Consider the following 18,619-nt stretch of genomic DNA (forward strand, 5'->3'; position numbering starts at 1 on the left):
GGATGAAGGATGATATATATATATATATATATATATATATATATATATATATGTATATATATTATTTGTATATAATTATTTTGTTCTTTTTAACATTTCTGCTGATGACTCACTCGGAAAAGTCATTTTAATCTCAATCCGGGATAAATAAAAGTTAAATAAAATACAGTATACTCTTAAGAATCATGCATTCAACAATGTCTTAAGTTATGCTGCACATTTGAGAACTAAAAGCATTTTTTTTAGCCGTACGTGGCAGCAGATACGTGACAAAACAACTGTAATGATCAATAATATCAACGTTGATGTAAACAATAAAGAGGGAAGAGAACACAAGCGTGGAAGCTTGCAGCAATTATCTCTGATGGGAATGAACGTATAGTTTCTGTCAGGAAAACGACCTAAAGCACTAAGTGACACGTATAAAAACAAAGACTTAACACACACACACACACACACACACACACACACACACACACACTCACACTCTTTCCGGGCCACTCCGTCTCTGCTGTGTTTGCTTCTCTGAATTATTAAAAAGACAGAAAACAAAAAGCAAAGAGAAAAGAAATGAGAGAGCAATCCGTCCTTCTGTTTCCATCTCCTCCTTTTCTTCAGCTGACCTGGCAAATGGGCTGATAGAGTTACTCGTTTTATTCTCTCTCTCTCGCCCCGTCGTTCTTTATTTATTCCCTCCTGCTCCTCTTCTTTTATTTCATTCAGAGTGTTTCTCGTGCCTCTTTTCATTGTCCGACCTCGTTTCCCTCTGAGAGACACTCACACCGGCCTGGGAAGCTCCGGCGGACAATAGTGGAGAGGGAACGAGGGAACGAGCGAAGGAGGGCAATGAAAGCGAGGGATGGCGAGAGAAAGGGATACTTAGAGAGAGAGAGGGGAAAAGAAAAGCGGTGTTCTGGGGTTTGACGGGTGAAAGTCGATCTGAGCTTCGTGTCTTTTATAGAAATGAGAAACAAACACGGAGCGATGAGGAAGAGACGGATTTATGTGTCCGTGGAAACCGTGACTTTGTTTTCTAGTCAGCGAGAGAGGGATGAAGAAGGAAAACATGTAGGAAGAGAAGAAGGAGAAAGAGAAGAGATGGAGGAGGTATTCGGATACTTGACTTCAGTAAAAGTACAATTACCAGAAGTACTGTCAAATGTAAAAGTTTGTCAATGTAACCAGGAAGTAAGTAACTGTTCTACTAGTATATATATATTATATATATATACATATATATATATATATATATATATATATTACTTTATAAGCATTACTTTCTCCATTGATCCATTGGTTTGACTTTTTTAAATAGTAAAAGTAGTGACAAATAGAAACCTCAACATTATTAGTGTTATTACTTATACATTCATATTGTTAACGTTATTACTAATGCATTAACATTGTTGACATTATTAGTAACACATTAACATTAATACCATTATTTATAATACATAAACATTGTTAACATTGTTACTAATACATTAACACTGTTACTAATACATTGACATTGTTAGTGATACATTAACATTGTTAACATTGTTACTAATACATTAACATTGTTGACATTATTACTAAAACATTAACATTAATACCATTATTACTATTACATTAACATTGTTAACACTATTACTAATGTATTAACATTTGCTAACATTATTACTAATACGTTAACATTGTTGGCATTTTTAGTAATACATTAACATTGTTACTAATACATTAGCATTGTTACTATTACATTAACATTGTTACTAATACATTAACATTGTTAACACTATTACATTAACATTTGTTAACATTGTTACTAATACATTGACATTGTTACTAATACATTAACATTGTTAACATTATTACTATCACATTAACATTGTTACTAATACATTGACATTGTTACTAATACATTAACATTGTTAACATTATTACTATCACATTAACATTGTTAACATTGTTACTAATACATTGACATTGTTAACATTGTTACTAATACATTAACGTTGTTAACACTATTGCTAACACATTAACATTATTACTTAAACAGTAACATTGTTAACACTATTACATTAACATTTATTAACATTGTTACTAATACATTGACATTGTTACTAATACATTAACATTGTTAACACTATTACTATCACATTAACATTGTTAACATTGTTACTATTACATTAACATTGTTACTAATACATTAACATTGTTAACACTATTACTATCACATTAACATTGTTAACATTGTTACTATTACATTAACATTGTTACTAATACATTAACATTGTTAACACTATTACATTAACATTGTTAACATTGTTACTAATACATTAACATTGTTAACACTATTACTATCACATTAACATTGTTAACATTGTTACTAATACATTAACATTGTTGCTAATACATTAACATTGTTAACATTGTTACTAATACATTAACGTTGTTAACACTATTGCTAATACATTAACATTATTAACATTATTACTTCAACAGTAACATTGTTAACATTATTGCTAAGATATTAACATTAATACCAATAAACACATTAAAACACATTTTTTTGCTAAACCTAACCTAAGTTATTTCCTGTGATGACTGTTTTTAAAACACCGTATTCATGTGAACCAGGAAGTCAACGCCGCATTGGTTCCCTCCACAAAAGAACTTTGGGATTTTTCAAACTGGAATTTTTGGGGGATTATTGCAGAAAAAAAACCTCAACGTTTATGATACTTACACGTTATGTTGTTCAAGACAATCTTCACAAAGTAACACCACTGTTATGATTTCTGAACCGCGAATACAATCGGAAGTTAAAAGCTAACGTTAGCGGCCATCTGTTACGCAAACATTAGCAGCCGGTGATCGAGATCAACAGCAGGTGGCGCTAACTCTCCAATCGGGCGCCATTAATCAAATGCAGAAGAAGAGATGACGCGATTAAAGGAGCGCTAGTTACACTTTGAATGGGAGAAAATAAATAAAGTGATTCATCTGATTAGATCAGTGAGTAAAAAAACTGTTTACTTTGTTTAATTTTGCTTCTGCAATATATATATATATATATATAGAGAGAGAGAGAGAGAGAGAGAGAGAGAGAGAGAGAGAGAGAGGATAATGAGATGGATGGAAATACAAACAAATAAAGTGAAAGAGAAAGAGAGAAAAAAATGGGAGTAAGGAGAGAGAATAAAAGAGAGGCAGTGAAGGAGAGGACAAGGCCAAGGGAGAAATGAGAGAGAGAGAGAGAGAGAGAGAGACAGAAAGAGAGAGAGAACATCTGCCCATCTGTTTATACTTCTATTCTTCCCTGGTGTAAATGGCAAAGGGGATGAGGCCCAGCTGTCATCCACACACACACACACACACACACACACACACACACACACACACACACAGCGCAGGGAGTTCAGTAGGCAATAATAGAGAGAGACGGTTGCTAATTCAAACTAATGGAGGGAGATGAAGATGGATGAGAGAGGGAACAGGGGAGCAGAGAGAGAGACGTGTTGGGCGAGAGAGGCAGCGTTACACAGAGGGAGAGAGAGAGAGGATGGAAGGAAGAAGGTGTGAAGAGAGGAAGTGATTGTTTCCCTCTTTTGACAACGTTTTCTGATGAGAAACTTTGATCGTGATCAGAAGATCACGTTGACCGACGATATAACACATTTATATTAATTCTATTACATACTAAACTCTGTTTTTTTCATTTAAATACGGTCTTTGCAAATCTTCTAAAATATTATATTCAAATAAATATGTTTCTCGTCTGTTGCAGCTCAGAAAGGTAAAGAGACAAATTAGTTTTTCGTGTAATAACGTAAAAAATTCGGAGAATTTGTTTTTAGATTCAACAACATTTTACAAATTGTTCTATTTCTTTTTTTCTAATGAACATTTTTATTTGTTTAAATGAAATCTTTTGTAGTTTTTGGCGAGAAACTCCTTAAAACAGATATTAAAAAAGGAATTATGACTTGTATATATAACATTAAACAATATATCATTAAAACTACTAAAGAAAGGATTCATTTTTATTTAATGGAAAAATGTCATAATCATTTGAATTGTGTTTTAATGCAAATAACCGACAAATTATAAAAGTATTTACGGTTTATTTGGACTTTGGAATAGTTGAAATTATTGTTGGTGAATTAGTTCAGGTTTCAGAATCTGTATTAAAAAAAGGTATCGGAACGTCTCCATCCCATAATGTCCCGTAAACCAGAAGGTGTATTACGTAACAGGTGGATCTGCCCTGCATATGTTTTTTCTGTGTTTTCTCGATTATTTAAATATTTTATTTTATTTCTTTTCTAGTTAACTTCATTCTACACGAACCGTCGATTACGACGCTTAAAAGTCCCATTTTCAGTCTTGAGCCTGAACGTCGGTCCTGTGTGTGTGTGTGTGTGTGTGTGTGTGTGTGCGCGTGTGCGTGTGCGTCCACCCAGGAGGCAGCGAGTGTTCTTGGGATAAGGAGCGTCTGACCAGCCCTGTTGGAGCCCACGGCGGGGGAGCAGGAGGTGGAGGAGGAGGTGGGAGGGGGCCGGTCCTCGGAGCTGTCAATCAACAACAACTCCAGCAGCAGCAACAGCTACTGGCCAACAGTGAGTACACAAACTGTATGTCCAAACAGACACACTGCATGGGAGAAGAGACACGCACACACACACACACACACACACACACACACACACACACACGTACAGAGTGTGTGTGTGTTTTAAAGGGGTGGCAATATTTGTTAATGTACGCATTTAATCTGTTCCCATCTCCCGTATTAACACTCCGCCTGGATTAATCAGCACACACTCTACTAAATGACTCAATTCATCAACACCACACACACACACACACACACACACACACACACACACATATTGTCAGACAAGCAAAAACAAACAAACACACTCATGTTCGCTCTTTTTCTTATTGCAGAAGTAATGTGTTTGCATGCACACACACACACACACACACACACACACACACACACACACAGGGCAGCGGGAGGCGACAAACACTCACATTGATTATTCTATCACTTCAGTCGTCACGACAACAGCAATCAGTGTTATTGTTTCATTGGAATGAAAGCAGCCTCTGCCCTCTTTTGTGTGTGTGTGTGTGTGTGTTTGTGTTTGACAGCTGAGGCGACTTCTCTCAAGAGTGAACATCTTGGGGGAGAATGCCTTTGAAAATGTGGGAGGGGGCCGGAGGCGGGCTATTTTAAGGTCAAATAGGGGGTCTGAGGTCAAAAGTCAAAGGTCAAGGTTATGCTTTTAGGAGGTTCAGGGTTAAAGGACTAATTAAAGTAGATGGAACGTTCTCACAAATGCGCTGTGTGTGTGTGTGTGTCTGTAAAAGAGAGGAGGAATAAAAAGAGGGAAAAGACATGGATGGATGGAGGAGAGTGGTGGCAAAATTAAGGTGAAGATGAAACGGTAAGTGAAAACGCTCAAGAGCGCAACAGAAAAAACGAGAAATGAGAGAAAGAAGGCGACGTCGACCTCCTCTTTTCTCTCGCTCCATCACCGTTTGACCACTCCGACCTCCATATCTTCACCTCTCCCTTTCTTCCCCTCCCTCCCTTTGGCTTTGTCAACTTTTATTAGCGAGACGCTTGACGGCGAGGTGACACCTCTCCCTCTCTCTCTGCTGAAGGTTAAGTTCAGCGCGAGTTCACGGGCGCCATGCGGCCTCTCGTGTCCACCCTGTCGTTGTGTTAGTGCTGCGAAACAATGTAGCGGAAAGCAATGTAGCGGAAAGCTTGTGGCGTTGGTAACAATTATCCACCTCCCCCCCCCCCCCCCTCTCAGGGTTGGACCTGCCCTTCATGATGATGCCCCACCCCCTGCTGCCCATGGGGCTGCCTCCGGCCTCGGTAGCGATGGCCATGTCGCAGATGAACCACCTCAACACCATCGCCAACATGGCCGCCGCAGCCCAGCAGATACACACTCACGTGCACAGGGCGCCGGTCATCAAGGTACAACACACACACACACTCTCACACACACACACACACACCTCTTTTACACACTCTTTAAAAATCAAAAGACAACCACAGAGGACCCCAGCAGGTTCCTTGAGGAACTCCTCGATAAAGAACTATTAGAATAGTTCATGATTAGATTCATTCATTGTCATTGCAAAAAGCAGTAATATACAAACATATATAGAGAAAGTAGAATAAAAAGCCATAAATATATCATAGTAAATAATACTATAAGTACATTTACTGAATTTAGATGATTACATCGTTTTATTTAAAGTATGCGTTTACATGAAACTCACAGTAGCTTAGCACAGACCATCTGGTCGTCTGCCTGTGTGAATTTTTATACTTTATATTTTGCATTTTTGTTTATTCGTTACAAATCCAGTAAAGAAAAACAAACTAACTATGAATACTAGTTGATTTTTGTTCTATGTGTTGATGATAAGTTTATTTTCATGCTACATCTTCAACATGGTAATGATATTTAACCCCAAATGATTCACTTCAGATCTTTAATCAATACACTTATGTACCTCTCTCTCTCTCTCTCTCTCTCTCTCTCTCTCCAGGAGAGAGTGTGTGACAGTCCCTCTCTCTCTCCATCTGTTGATGAGACCAACACTCCTCTGCAGTCGCAGCCCAGCAGCTCGGCCTCCAGCTCGCCCGAAAGACTTGGTACACACACACACACACACACACACACACACACACACACACACACACACTTACACACGATATGACCAAACTCTGCAGTACTTTAGAGCTGCAAGACTTCATCAATTCATCGATCGAAAATTATTCGGCGAGCAAATATAATATATTTTTTCATTTCTCGAGCAAATATTTAATTTCTCTTTCTCAAATTTTAAGATTTATTTATTTGGGCATCTGGGAAATTAACGTTATTTCCATTGTCTGATATTTTGTATACAAAATAAACTTACTGATTGATTACTGAAGAAAAACCCGATTGATTGGTAACGTAAATATGAGTCAGTCATGCCGATCAGAGACTAATCGATTGAACACAATCAATCGATTTGACAATCAATGAAGTCAATGATGAAGCGAAGCTGGCAAATATTTATGTTTCAGCCTCTCAAATGTGCATATTTTACCTTTTCTTTAGTGTTCTATGATACTGAACGGACCAAACACTCTCGGAAATTGTCATTTTTCTTTCTACACACACACGCGCGCGCACACACACACACACACACACACACACACACACACACACACACACAAACTCACTGTGCTTTCTCTTTCAACAGGATTGGTGTCAATGGATGCAGATGTTGCACTGACCAACCCGACTGCACCCATCAAGAAAATAACAAAGGACAAAGGTTGGACCACACACACACACACACACACACACACACACACACACACACACACACACACACTTATATAAGTGTTACACTCCTCAATCTAATCCTTCACCCATTTCGTTTTGGACAACTGACAAATTGTCCTCACTTAAGGGTATTTCCTCATCTACTGTATTTATACACACGCACACACACACACACACACACACACGCATACTCACACACACACACGCACAAAGACACTGTGAGTGAAAACACACACAAACAGAGAAACAGAAGCGTCAGGATGTCCAGCCCCTCCTATTGATCACCTGTCTCTGAGCCATCAATCAGAGGGATGAACGAGGGAGGCAGAGATAGATAGATGGATGGAGGGAGGGAGGGAGGAGAGGAGGAGGTGAGGCTAAGTGAAGGAGGCATGGCTAAAAGGGGTCAAGAGGTCACACACTAAAAGCATGCGGGGCCTCTCCTCCCTCCATCACTCCCTCCTTCTAACACATTCTGTTTTCCAACTCCTCGCTCTCTTCACCTCTTTTCCTCGCCGTCAGCAGAGGGAAGCGTCACTTTTAACAATCAATAACTCGCCGCTCCTCCTTTTTAAAGAAGGAGGAGAGGAATTAATCTCCTCTCCTCCTTCTCTCCATATCTGACAAGAGAGTTTTGTAACTTTTTGTTTCAAGGAAAAAATAGTGGAATTTTTTTTTTATTTACCAGCTTGCAGAAGGAGATCAATACTCAGAATTGTAATAGTGATTATTTTAGTGAGCAAAGTGAGCCGAAGGTTTACAGGAATTCAACTAAACTAAAAACATTTTGTGCATTTTGGCAAACAAACTCTTAATTTTGTGCTTTTTATTTTTAAAGTCGTCTAAAAGCTTCAGTGAGCTATATTTAACGTTATTGAGGATCCCAACGAACCGTTTCCACATTTCTTTGAGGAAAGACGTTACATCTGTGTGTGACGTTCAATAAATACCATTATTTAAAATTCTTATTATATATATATATATATTATATCTTGTATTTATTTAATTAATAGTCTTGAAATAACTTTAAACACTTGTATCTTGTGTTTCACATAGATGAAAAGTATTTTATATTAAGTGTTTTATATTTATATATATATATATATATATATATATATATATATATATATATATATATATATATATATATATGATTGTCTGGTACATATATATATATATATATATATATATATAATATTAATATATATATAAAACACTTCAAAATACTTTTCATCTATGTGTGTATATATATATATGTATTTGTATATATATATATATATATATATATATATATATATATATATATATATATATATAATTTAGTGGTTTCTTTCTGACAGAAATTTGAAAGTTAAGCATCAGACATCTTTAAATATCTTTGAATACATTGAAATACGTAATGATGGAAACATGGAGCCACAGAGGATAGGCAGCTGAAGATGAAGCCGTTACAGCTGACGGCAGCACAACAAAAGTACTCCAGCTCACAGGTATTACTAGTACCTGCTAGTACCTGAGCTAGTACTAGGTTTGAGTTTAACGGCCATAACTGGAAAACCACTAAAAGCCGCTGAGACACAGAAAAGCGCCTCCTGCTCATCTCGGGGGAGAATGGCTGCTCCTCCATCTGGACGGCGTTCCCCTGCAGAGGAGCGACATCATCATAAACCAGCAGAGCGACATCATCATAAACCAGCAGAGCGACATCATCATAAATGTGTTTGAGAAGGAGAACGAGCTCAACGTGGGGTTTTTAGTTTAAATCTGACCAGTCGGACGTCGAGGTTCAGTTTTTATTGATTGGCGTGAAAAGATTAGTTTTCTTTATCCTGTAACTTAATTTACACAATGGATTTATCAGCAATATTTACACCCTTCGTCCTAAAAAGTCTGCCTTTTCAAAATAAAAGCACGTGATTGACTTTCATTAAAACGTGACTCTTACTCTAAGGATTCATTCTTCCTGTCTTCCCTCCTCCCTCCCCTCATCCGTCTGTAATCCTCTCCCTTTTCTTTATTTAATCCTTTTAAACGCTCCCTCCTTCCTCTCTGTATTCGTTCCCTCGTCTCTACTCCACATGAGGGGGGAAAAAAACAGGAAGTAAAACCACAGTGAAAAGATTAAAGAAGCCCTTTGAGGCAAATTGGTGATTTTAGGGCAATAAAAATGAATCAGAATCAAGTTTATTGGCCCAGTATGTGAAAGGAAGCAATTTAATGTTTTTTATTGCTCTCACAGAAATATACTTTCAGCTAAAAACAAAGGTCGACAAAAGTAAAACACACATTTCCGTAAAAAATTATATATATATATCATCAATATATATTTTAAAAGCAATAATGACATTTGTAAGACAATAGAGGAATGGTGGGCGATACATGGAATATATATTATATATATATATATATATATATATATATATATATATTATATATATCATTAATGTAGCAGGTTTATATATGAGACGTACAAGTTAATAAGACAATGTGTATTTAAGCTTTATAAATACATATTTTGCAGCTGTTTAGTGGTACAATCTTCAGGGGAAATTGAGGAAGGATTTAGGGAAAACTCAAGTTAGTAATGAACGAGAAAGACGGGAAGAGAAATGGAGGGGAAAAAAGGTGGAGAAGAAAATGACGAAGGTTGTCAGGATGAAGACGAGGGAAGAAAAACACGTGTGAAAGTGGAGAAAAGGTGACGAAGAAAGATTCTAGAGGGAGGAAAGGTGGAGTGAAGGTGTGTATGGATGAAGTGGCAGATAGGGGATGGTGTGTGTGTGCGTGCGTGTGTGTGTGTGTTAGAGTGCATCTTAATCAGCGTTAATTTCACAGCAGAGTTAACCCAGTTGTCAGTGAGTTAGGCATTAAGGGCTGATCAGACACTGTGACGCACACACACACACACACACACAAATCAAGGATGTCTTTAATCCTTGCCAATTAGCACCACACACGATTGTCTGAATACTAACGACCTCTCTCTCTGTGTGTGTGTGTGTGTGTGTGTGTGTGTAATTGATTTTTCTGACGCTGCTTCGTTGCCTCTCATACTTTAGTAAACATCAACATTTCATAAACTTCATTGGAGGCTCGTGGCGGCGTATCGCTGATTGGAAACATCTCAAACACATCGTTAAAGGAACATTTTGAGATATTAGGAAACACACTTGTTTGTTTAATTCTAAAGTACAATTATTGTCGTCAATTGTTAAATTAAAGTGGTAATAATAAGTAATATAATAAGTCCTTTTTTAAAAACGTAAAGACACCAAAATATGTATAATAAAAAGGTATAAAAAATATATTATCAGTGTTACCGTGACAAAAAACCTAGCTTCTAGTTATTTAGTTTTTAGTATTTAGTTTAGGAGCTATACTTATTATTATTGTTTTTATTATCAAAAAGTAGGTTCTAGTAATGTATTTCACGAAAGTCCTAAAAAAGTTGTTAAAGACTTATAGTATAGTATGTCATCAAAATGAAAAATGTAATATAAAAAGTAAAATTACAGAAGTATATTGAATTGTATATGATATCATCTAAATGTCCCGAAAAGTCAAAGTATGTTATAAGTCATATGAAATGTCATAATGAAGTAATACATATAATACATGTGTACCATGAATGTCATTAACATGTCTTCAAATGTTATAGTCATATGTCAAGAAAGAGAGAAATAAAAATCTAATGTTGCCATATTATATAAAAAGTCAAAAAAAAGGTTTCTAAAAAATGTCTCATTTGTTCACAGACGAGTGCTCGCTGGGTCAAGCCCTGCCCCCTGGCTTCCCTGCTCCGTTCCTATTCGCTGACGGCCTGTCGTCAGTGGAGACCCTCCTCACCAACATACAGGTGAGATGCTGCTTTTATTCTCCAGAGGAAACAATATGTATCAATGTCTTACTGCTCTGGTACAATATCACCAAAGAGGATTATTGTATATACAACAGCAATATTGTATCACATTATTTATTGTGCTCGTGGATTAATCACAGGTTCATTCCCTGTCGTATTTAAGACATTTAGACGATGTAAATTATGAAAAATAACCCTAAAATCAGGTTTATGGCCAAGTACAATACATTTTACTGGAGCATTACAATAAATCCTGTCAGAGAAAATAAAAATGAACAAGGATAAATCTTAATATATAATAGAAATGCACAATAAAAAAGATGTAAACGCATTAAAAATTACATAACAAAATATGTCATAAGGATGTGCCATGAAAATTCAACAGCAGAACAATAATACTCATGGAGCACAATTAAAAAGTGGATTTATAATCATATCACGTAAAGTCCTTTTTCTAATGCGGGTCATGTTGTTAAACTTATTATTGCACTTCAGTTCTCATGACATATCCGTTATTTCAGTAAAACATGATATAACATGCATTATATCAAGAAAATAATGCAAAAAAAATGTCCGTTACGAATTCAGCTTCATCGTCTGCATATTGTCGCATATCGACCCGTAACATCACTCCTCCTCCCTCCTACTTCCTCGCCTCCTCCCAGGGCCTGCTGAAGGTCGCGGTGGAGAACGCCCGGGTTCAGGACAAACACATCCAGACGGAGAAGAGGGAGCTGAAGATGGAGCTCTACAGAGAACGAGAGATGAGAGAGAGCCTCGAACGGCAGCTCACCTCCGAACTGCAGAGCCGAGGTCGAGATTGACGCCAGAAAACAGACATTTGAACAATAAATCACAAATGACTCTCGGGTCTTTTTTTCTTCTTCTTTTCACTCGTGATAACGTCTCCGTCTCGTCTTCTTCCCCTCAGCCTCCATCCAGAAGCGCCTGAAGAAGGAGAAGAAGGCCAAGAGGAAGCTGCAGGAGGCGCTGGAGTTCGAGTCCAAGAGGCGGGAGAGAGTGGAGGGCGTTCTGAAGCACTCGTCCTCGTCCTCCCCGTCTCCGGAGCCGCTGCACGCCGCCAACAACAACCAGAACGGTACGGCGGACGGTTTGGTGTTCATCCTCTTTCACTGCTCTTTGTTTTCCTGCACTCTCCTTGTTGGTTTGGTATCGTTCAAACACACAAACTTGTTTCTCCAGGTTGGATTGTTTCAATTGGTATTTTTGCTTTTCTCGTCTCAGTTTCTATCGTTGCTTCTTACTAGTTTGGTTTCTTTTTCTTTTTTTGTTAATGTTATTCCTCTTTGATTTAAACATTCTCTTCTGAAAAAGAAGATTGCCATTTTGGACATATTTGGAAAGTGGGAACTGACAACAAACTGAAAACTAACACCATTTAAGGACATTTAGTTATTGTGTGTTTAATTTGTCATTTAAAGTGTTATATACTCTGTTTTATAACTTGCATTCTCCCTCCTGACCACCAGGGGAGACTCCTCTGGTTGTATAGAAGTCTACACTTCATGTGTTAAAGCTGCATTCTCTCTACTGACCACCCGGTGGTCCATACACCTAAATGCATATTAATATTAGTCTTATACTCTGTGAATTAGAGTCCATTACATCGGTGGCTTTTCAGACATTTCCAATAAATCCAGAGTTGTAAAGTGTATTACAGAAACAGACTAAATCATTTCCAACACTGAATCTCTTCATCCTTCCAAAAGAATAATCATCTGGACAAATAATTGTGTCTGTGGCTTTAAAAAAGAAAAAAATCCAATTACGTCATTGACCTGGACGCAGTTCCAACAACGTTTGTTGTTTTATTGGCCGACCCACTGAGACTCTGTCTTGTCTTTGTGTGCCGTACCAGACGCTGCTGCAGCCGAGGATAAACCTGAACTTAATGGGAACCAGCAAGACAACGGCGCTGTGCAAGGTACCTGAACACACACACACACACACACAAAACATTTTAAAAATATCATAAAACACACAGTCAGATGCACTCATAGTTGCAGAGTCATGCTGATACACACACACACACACCGCATATTAACAGATATGACTCTATACACAAGTGTGTTCAAAGGAGAGCTACAAGTTTGTAGAAACACACACACACATGGTAGGCATATGTGTGTGTGTGTGTGTGTGTGTGTGTGTGTGTGTGTGTGTGTGTGTGTGTTGGGGCCCAGGCGAGATTAGTGGAGACATTAAGCAGACACAAAGACACCGTGGCCTCCCTTTGATGTGTGCACCTTATCAGACACACATGTGAGTGTGTGTACATATTTCATTGAGTTTATGTCAGTGTGTTCAAGTGTGAATATTTGTGTTTGTTTAAAAGTTGTGTGTTTGTGCTTGAGGACCAAGTGGAATTGTAAAACATTGAGGTTGAGGACATTTATTTGGTGAGTTGTTTTTGGAAAAAGTGACACCGCTGACATATTTTTGTAAAGTAGAGACATGTGCAAGTGAAACAACAATAAAGTGAAGTAAAGACATTTTAAGGAAGTGAGGACACTTTAAGGAAACAAAGGGTTTGGATAGTGAGTGCAGTTTAGTTTATGAAAAAAAGCCACGATGTTAAATAAAGTCATAGTATAAGAAGGCATAGAAAGGTCCCGAAAAGGTGGTAGTATGAATGTCGGAACATTTCATGAAAGAAAGCCACATAAAGCAGTCATAGTGTGAATAAAGTCACAGTCAAAATAAAGTTACAGAATAATATGTCAAAATATATAATATAATATATTTATTTCTGACATTAGTTCATAACGTGACTTCTGGGAAGTTTATTCACGCCCAAAAAGATCGTTGGAGCGAATTAGGTTAAAGTCACGGACGTTATGCCAATGAGGGTCCTCACAAGTGCAGTGCTGCAGTGTGTGTGTGTGTGTGTGTGTGCGTGTTAGTATGCATGTGTCGTCTCTTTCCACCAGCTGTGCTCAGTCCTCCCTGACATTGAAAACCTTCACTTGAAACAGCGTGTGTATAAATGAATATCTATAGGCACACACACACACACACACACACACACACACACACTGAACCTGTGTGTGTGAGTGTGTGTGTGTGCACTCTGTACCTGTAAGTGTGTATTCTAGTGTGTGTTTGATCCACACTCTGGTGAGACAGGGAACTCTAATTAGCTCTCTCTCCTCTTTAGACCCCTTTTAGATCCCCTCTCTTCTGCAAGCCAAGCACTCCGACACACACACACACACACACACACACACACACACACACACACACACACACACACACACACACACACACCTGATTTCATTAATGTTGATTGGCCCAGTAGGACCCCTTTGCTGCCTTCCTCACACACACATTGACAAACACACACTCATCCCTCCTGCCATAAAAGCATTTTGCACCTACGGTGGTTTACTAACACACACACACACACACACACACACACACACACACACACACACACACACACACACAGACACACACACCTCTCCCCTGCCTCTCTCACCTTCCAGACTCTTAATTAACGAGTGAGGAGAAAACTGCTGAATACAAAGAAAGACATCGCATTACAATCAGAGAGAGGGAGAAGGAACGAGGAGCAGGGGAGAGGAAGGAGAGAGAGAGAGAGAGAGGGAGAGAGAGAGAGAGAGAGAGAGGGAGAGATAAAGGGTTAAGAGGAGTAAGATTGGTTTGTCTTGGTTGTTAAAAATATTAGAAGAGATGGTGGGAAAGATGGGAGGAAACGGGAGAAGAGGAGGTAGTTGAACAATGTGACCTTGTGACATCTCCTCCACCCGGCTGATAGACTGTTAACAAGGCAGGACAGCAAACACACACACACACACACACACACACACACACACCCACACCCACCCACACACACACACACACACGGACACATGTACACACACAGTTGTGTTCAGGGTGGAAAAGGGAAACACGGTTGTCAGGTCAAAATAGTGAGAAGAGAAAAAAACATAGGATGAGAAAACAGGAAGTGTCGGCTGATGGGAACTCGTTATCCCACAATGCATTGCACCAGTTTAAATGAGGGCGGTGAGAAAACCTCCACATCGTGTCAGTATTTTATTTATTAATTAATGACCACAACCACTGTAGTTTATTCTGAAATATAACACAATGGTATTGATCTTTGGGCTACAATAAAAGAAAAATCTATTTTCTGGACAATTATTCAATCAATAAAAAATAATTGTGAGTTGCAGCTCGATTGTCACGACACACTGAAACACACTTTATATTCTTAAATAAGTTGAAACAATTAGATAATTAATTAACATTAATTTGCAGCTATCTTGACAATCTATTAATAGTTCCGGTATATAACAAAATAAATATATATATGAATAAATATATATGTGTGTACATATATATATATGTATATCTATATATATATAAATATAAAAATAAATAATATAAATGAGCTTCAGATGCAGAAATGAAGAACATGATGACATGAAACTGAAGTTACAGATGAAAGTTTCAAGAACTTTAATGTAGAACAGAGGGATGAAAGAGGAGGAGAGGAGGAGGAGGAAGAGGGGATGCGTGTAGAACAGAGGGATGACAGAGGAAGAGGAGGAAGAGGGGATGCATGTAGAACAGAGGGATGACAGAGGAAGAGGAGGAAGAGGGGATGCATGTAGAACAGAAGGATGAAAGAGGAGGAGAGGAGGAGGAGGAAGAGGGGATGCATGTAGAACAGAGGGATGAAAGAGGAGGAGAGGAGGAGGAGGAAGAGGGGATGCATGTAGAACAGAGGGATGAAAGAGGAGGAGCAGGAAGAGGGGATGCATGTAGAACAGAGGGATGAAAGAGGAGGAGGAGGAAGAGGGGATGCATGTAGAACAGAGGGATGAAAGAGGAGGAGGAGGAAGAGGGGATGCATGTAGAACAGAGGGATGAAAGAGGAAGAGGAGGAAGAGGGGATGCATGTAGAACAGAGGGATGAAAGAGGAGGAGGAGGAAGAGGGGATGCGTGTAGAACAGGGATGAAAGAGGAGGAGGAGGAAGAGGGGATGCGTGTAGAACAGAGGGATGACAGAGGAAGAGGAGGAAGAGGGGATGCATGTAGAACAGAAGGATGAAAGAGGAGGAGAGGAGGAGGAGGAAGAGGGGATGCATGTAGAACAGAGGGATGAAAGAGGAGGAGCAGGAAGAGGGGATGCATGTAGAACAGAGGGATGAAAGAGGAGGAGGAGGAAGAGGGGATGCATGTAGAACAGAGGGATGAAAGAGGAGGAGGAAGAGGGGATGCATGTAGAACAGAGGGATGAAAGAGGAAGAGGAGGAAGAGGGGATGCATGTAGAACAGAAGGATGAAAGAGGAGGAGGAGGAAGAGGGGATGCATGTAGAACAGAGGGATGAAAGAGGAGGAGCAGGAAGAGGGGATGCATGTAGAACAGAGGGATGAAAGAGGGGGAGAGGAGGAGGAGGAGGAAGAGGGGATGCATTTAGAACAGAAGGATGAACGAGGAGGAGAAGGAAGAAGAGGGGATGCATGTAGAACAGAGGGATGAAAGAAGAGGAGCAGGAAGAGGGGAGGCATGTAGAACAGAGGGATGAAAGAGGGGGAGGAAGAGGGGATGCATGTAGAACAGAGGGGTGAAAGAAGAGGAGGAAGAGGATGCATGTAGAACAGAGGGATGAAAGAGGAGGAGAGGAAGAGGGGATGCATGTAGAACAGAGGGATGAAAGAGGAGGAGGAAGAGGGGATGCATGTAGAACAGAGGGATGAAATAGGAGGAGGAAGAGGATGCATGTAGAACAGAGGGATGAAAGAGGAGGAGGAAGAGGATGCATGTAGAACAGAGGGATGAAAGAGGAGAGGAAGAGGGGATGCATGTAGAACAGAGGGATGAAAGAGGAGGAGAGGAGGAGGAAGAGGGGATGCATGTAGAACAGAGGGATGAAATAGGAGGAGGAAGAGGATGCATGTAGAACAGAGGGATGAAAGAGGAGGAGGAAGAGGATGCATGTAGAACAGAGGGATGAAAGAGGAGGAGAGGAAGAGGGGATGCATGTAGAACAGAGGGATGGAAGAGGAGGAGAGGAGGAGGAAGAGGGGATGCATGTAGAACAGAGGGATGAAAGAGGAGGAGGAAGAGGATGCATGTAGAACAGAGGGATGAAAGGAGGAGAGGAGGAGGAAGAGGGCATGCATGTAGAACAGGGGGATGAAAGGAGGAGAGGAGGGGTCTGAGTGGATCGCGGGGTGATACAAATAGGGAAGGGCAGAAGATGAGAGGGGTGAAGATGAGGGAAGGAGGAGAATATGAAGGAGGGAACGAGGAGGCGAGCGCAAGATGAAAGAGAAATGTAAGATTTTTTTTTTAAATTATTATTCCGACACAGATACCTCAAACCTGTTTCATACATATAAATATATATAAAACAAAGGATGATGAATAGAGGACAAAAGTAGAGTGTGAGATGATGTCGAGTAGCGAGAGGAAGATAAGTTAAAGAATAAAAGAGAGGGCAAGAGAACGAGGAGAGAGGAGGCAGGTTTATGGTTGCTGTTATGCAGAAATGTAAACACTTTGCAACGTCCGCAGAAAACAATGACACCGCAGGGAGGTGTGTGTGTGTGTGTGTGTGCGTGCGTGCGTGCGTGTGTGTGTGTGTGTGTGTGTGTGTGTGTGTGTGTGGGTGCAGTAACAGCACTACGGGGAGCGGAAGGAGAACGACGGAGGTGAAATAAGAGAGAGAGAGAGCAGACTCTGGCATAATTGGAGATATGATATTTCGATCATGATGCGTTCAGGGACAGCGTGGAACACTTTGAGCTTCCTACTTCCTGCTTTAATAATCAAGATCAAAGTGTGAAGTTCCCGTGCGAAGCGGAGCTTCTTCCATCAGAAGTGAAATTAAAAAAAATATTATTAAATATTTAAATATCTCAGCTTGGACTTGAAATGATTGATCGATTGCTTGTAAAATTAACAAAATATCAATTAATAAAGAAAGTATCAGCTAATGTTGCTCTGTTTGTTGACCAACTCCTCCCCTCTCGGCTGCTTTTAGACTCCCGGTCGTTTCTGAAGAACCCGATGATGTTCTAGGGAGACGGACCCCGCCTCCTGAAGCCCCGCCTCCCGAAGCCCCGCCTCCTGAAGCCCCGCCCCCCCCCCCCTCCCTGCACAGAAGAACTCCACCAGCCGGCTTCCACAGCAGCGACCTCCCCAGGAGGGATTCAACTTTTTGATGTTGCAATGAAAACAATAAGACTACGAGGAGGAACCCCCTCCCCCCCACCCCTCCCCCTCTCTACTCCTTTCTTCTTCTTCTTCTTCTTCTTTTTAGAGAAACCTCACTGCATTCATTCCTCTTCTTTCTGCACCGAACGTCTCTCGTTTATTTAGAGAAAAGGAACGAAGAAACAAAACAAGC

General features: G+C 39.6%; 1 protein-coding gene across 1 annotated transcript in view; it reads left to right on the top strand.

Annotated features, from left to right (window-relative positions):
- The window catches only part of LOC117747745 (dachshund homolog 2-like), a 73,460-nt gene extending 55,127 nt beyond the window's left edge, over positions 1-18,333 (top strand). Inside the window, exons 4-12 of the mRNA XM_034557183.1 lie at positions 4,446-4,601; positions 5,811-5,980; positions 6,562-6,667; positions 7,267-7,341; positions 11,108-11,208; positions 11,877-12,024; positions 12,143-12,310; positions 13,091-13,156; positions 18,254-18,333. Of these exons, the coding sequence (XP_034413074.1) occupies positions 4,446-4,601; positions 5,811-5,980; positions 6,562-6,667; positions 7,267-7,341; positions 11,108-11,208; positions 11,877-12,024; positions 12,143-12,310; positions 13,091-13,156; positions 18,254-18,291 (1,028 nt within the window). The 3' untranslated portion in view covers positions 18,292-18,333. The remainder of the gene's footprint in view (positions 1-4,445; positions 4,602-5,810; positions 5,981-6,561; positions 6,668-7,266; positions 7,342-11,107; positions 11,209-11,876; positions 12,025-12,142; positions 12,311-13,090; positions 13,157-18,253) is intronic.
- Positions 18,334-18,619: the final 286 nt, after the last annotated feature.

Source organism: Cyclopterus lumpus, chromosome 18 (genome assembly GCF_009769545.1).
Source record: "Cyclopterus lumpus isolate fCycLum1 chromosome 18, fCycLum1.pri, whole genome shotgun sequence".
NCBI classification, from domain to species: domain Eukaryota; kingdom Metazoa; phylum Chordata; class Actinopteri; order Perciformes; family Cyclopteridae; genus Cyclopterus; species Cyclopterus lumpus.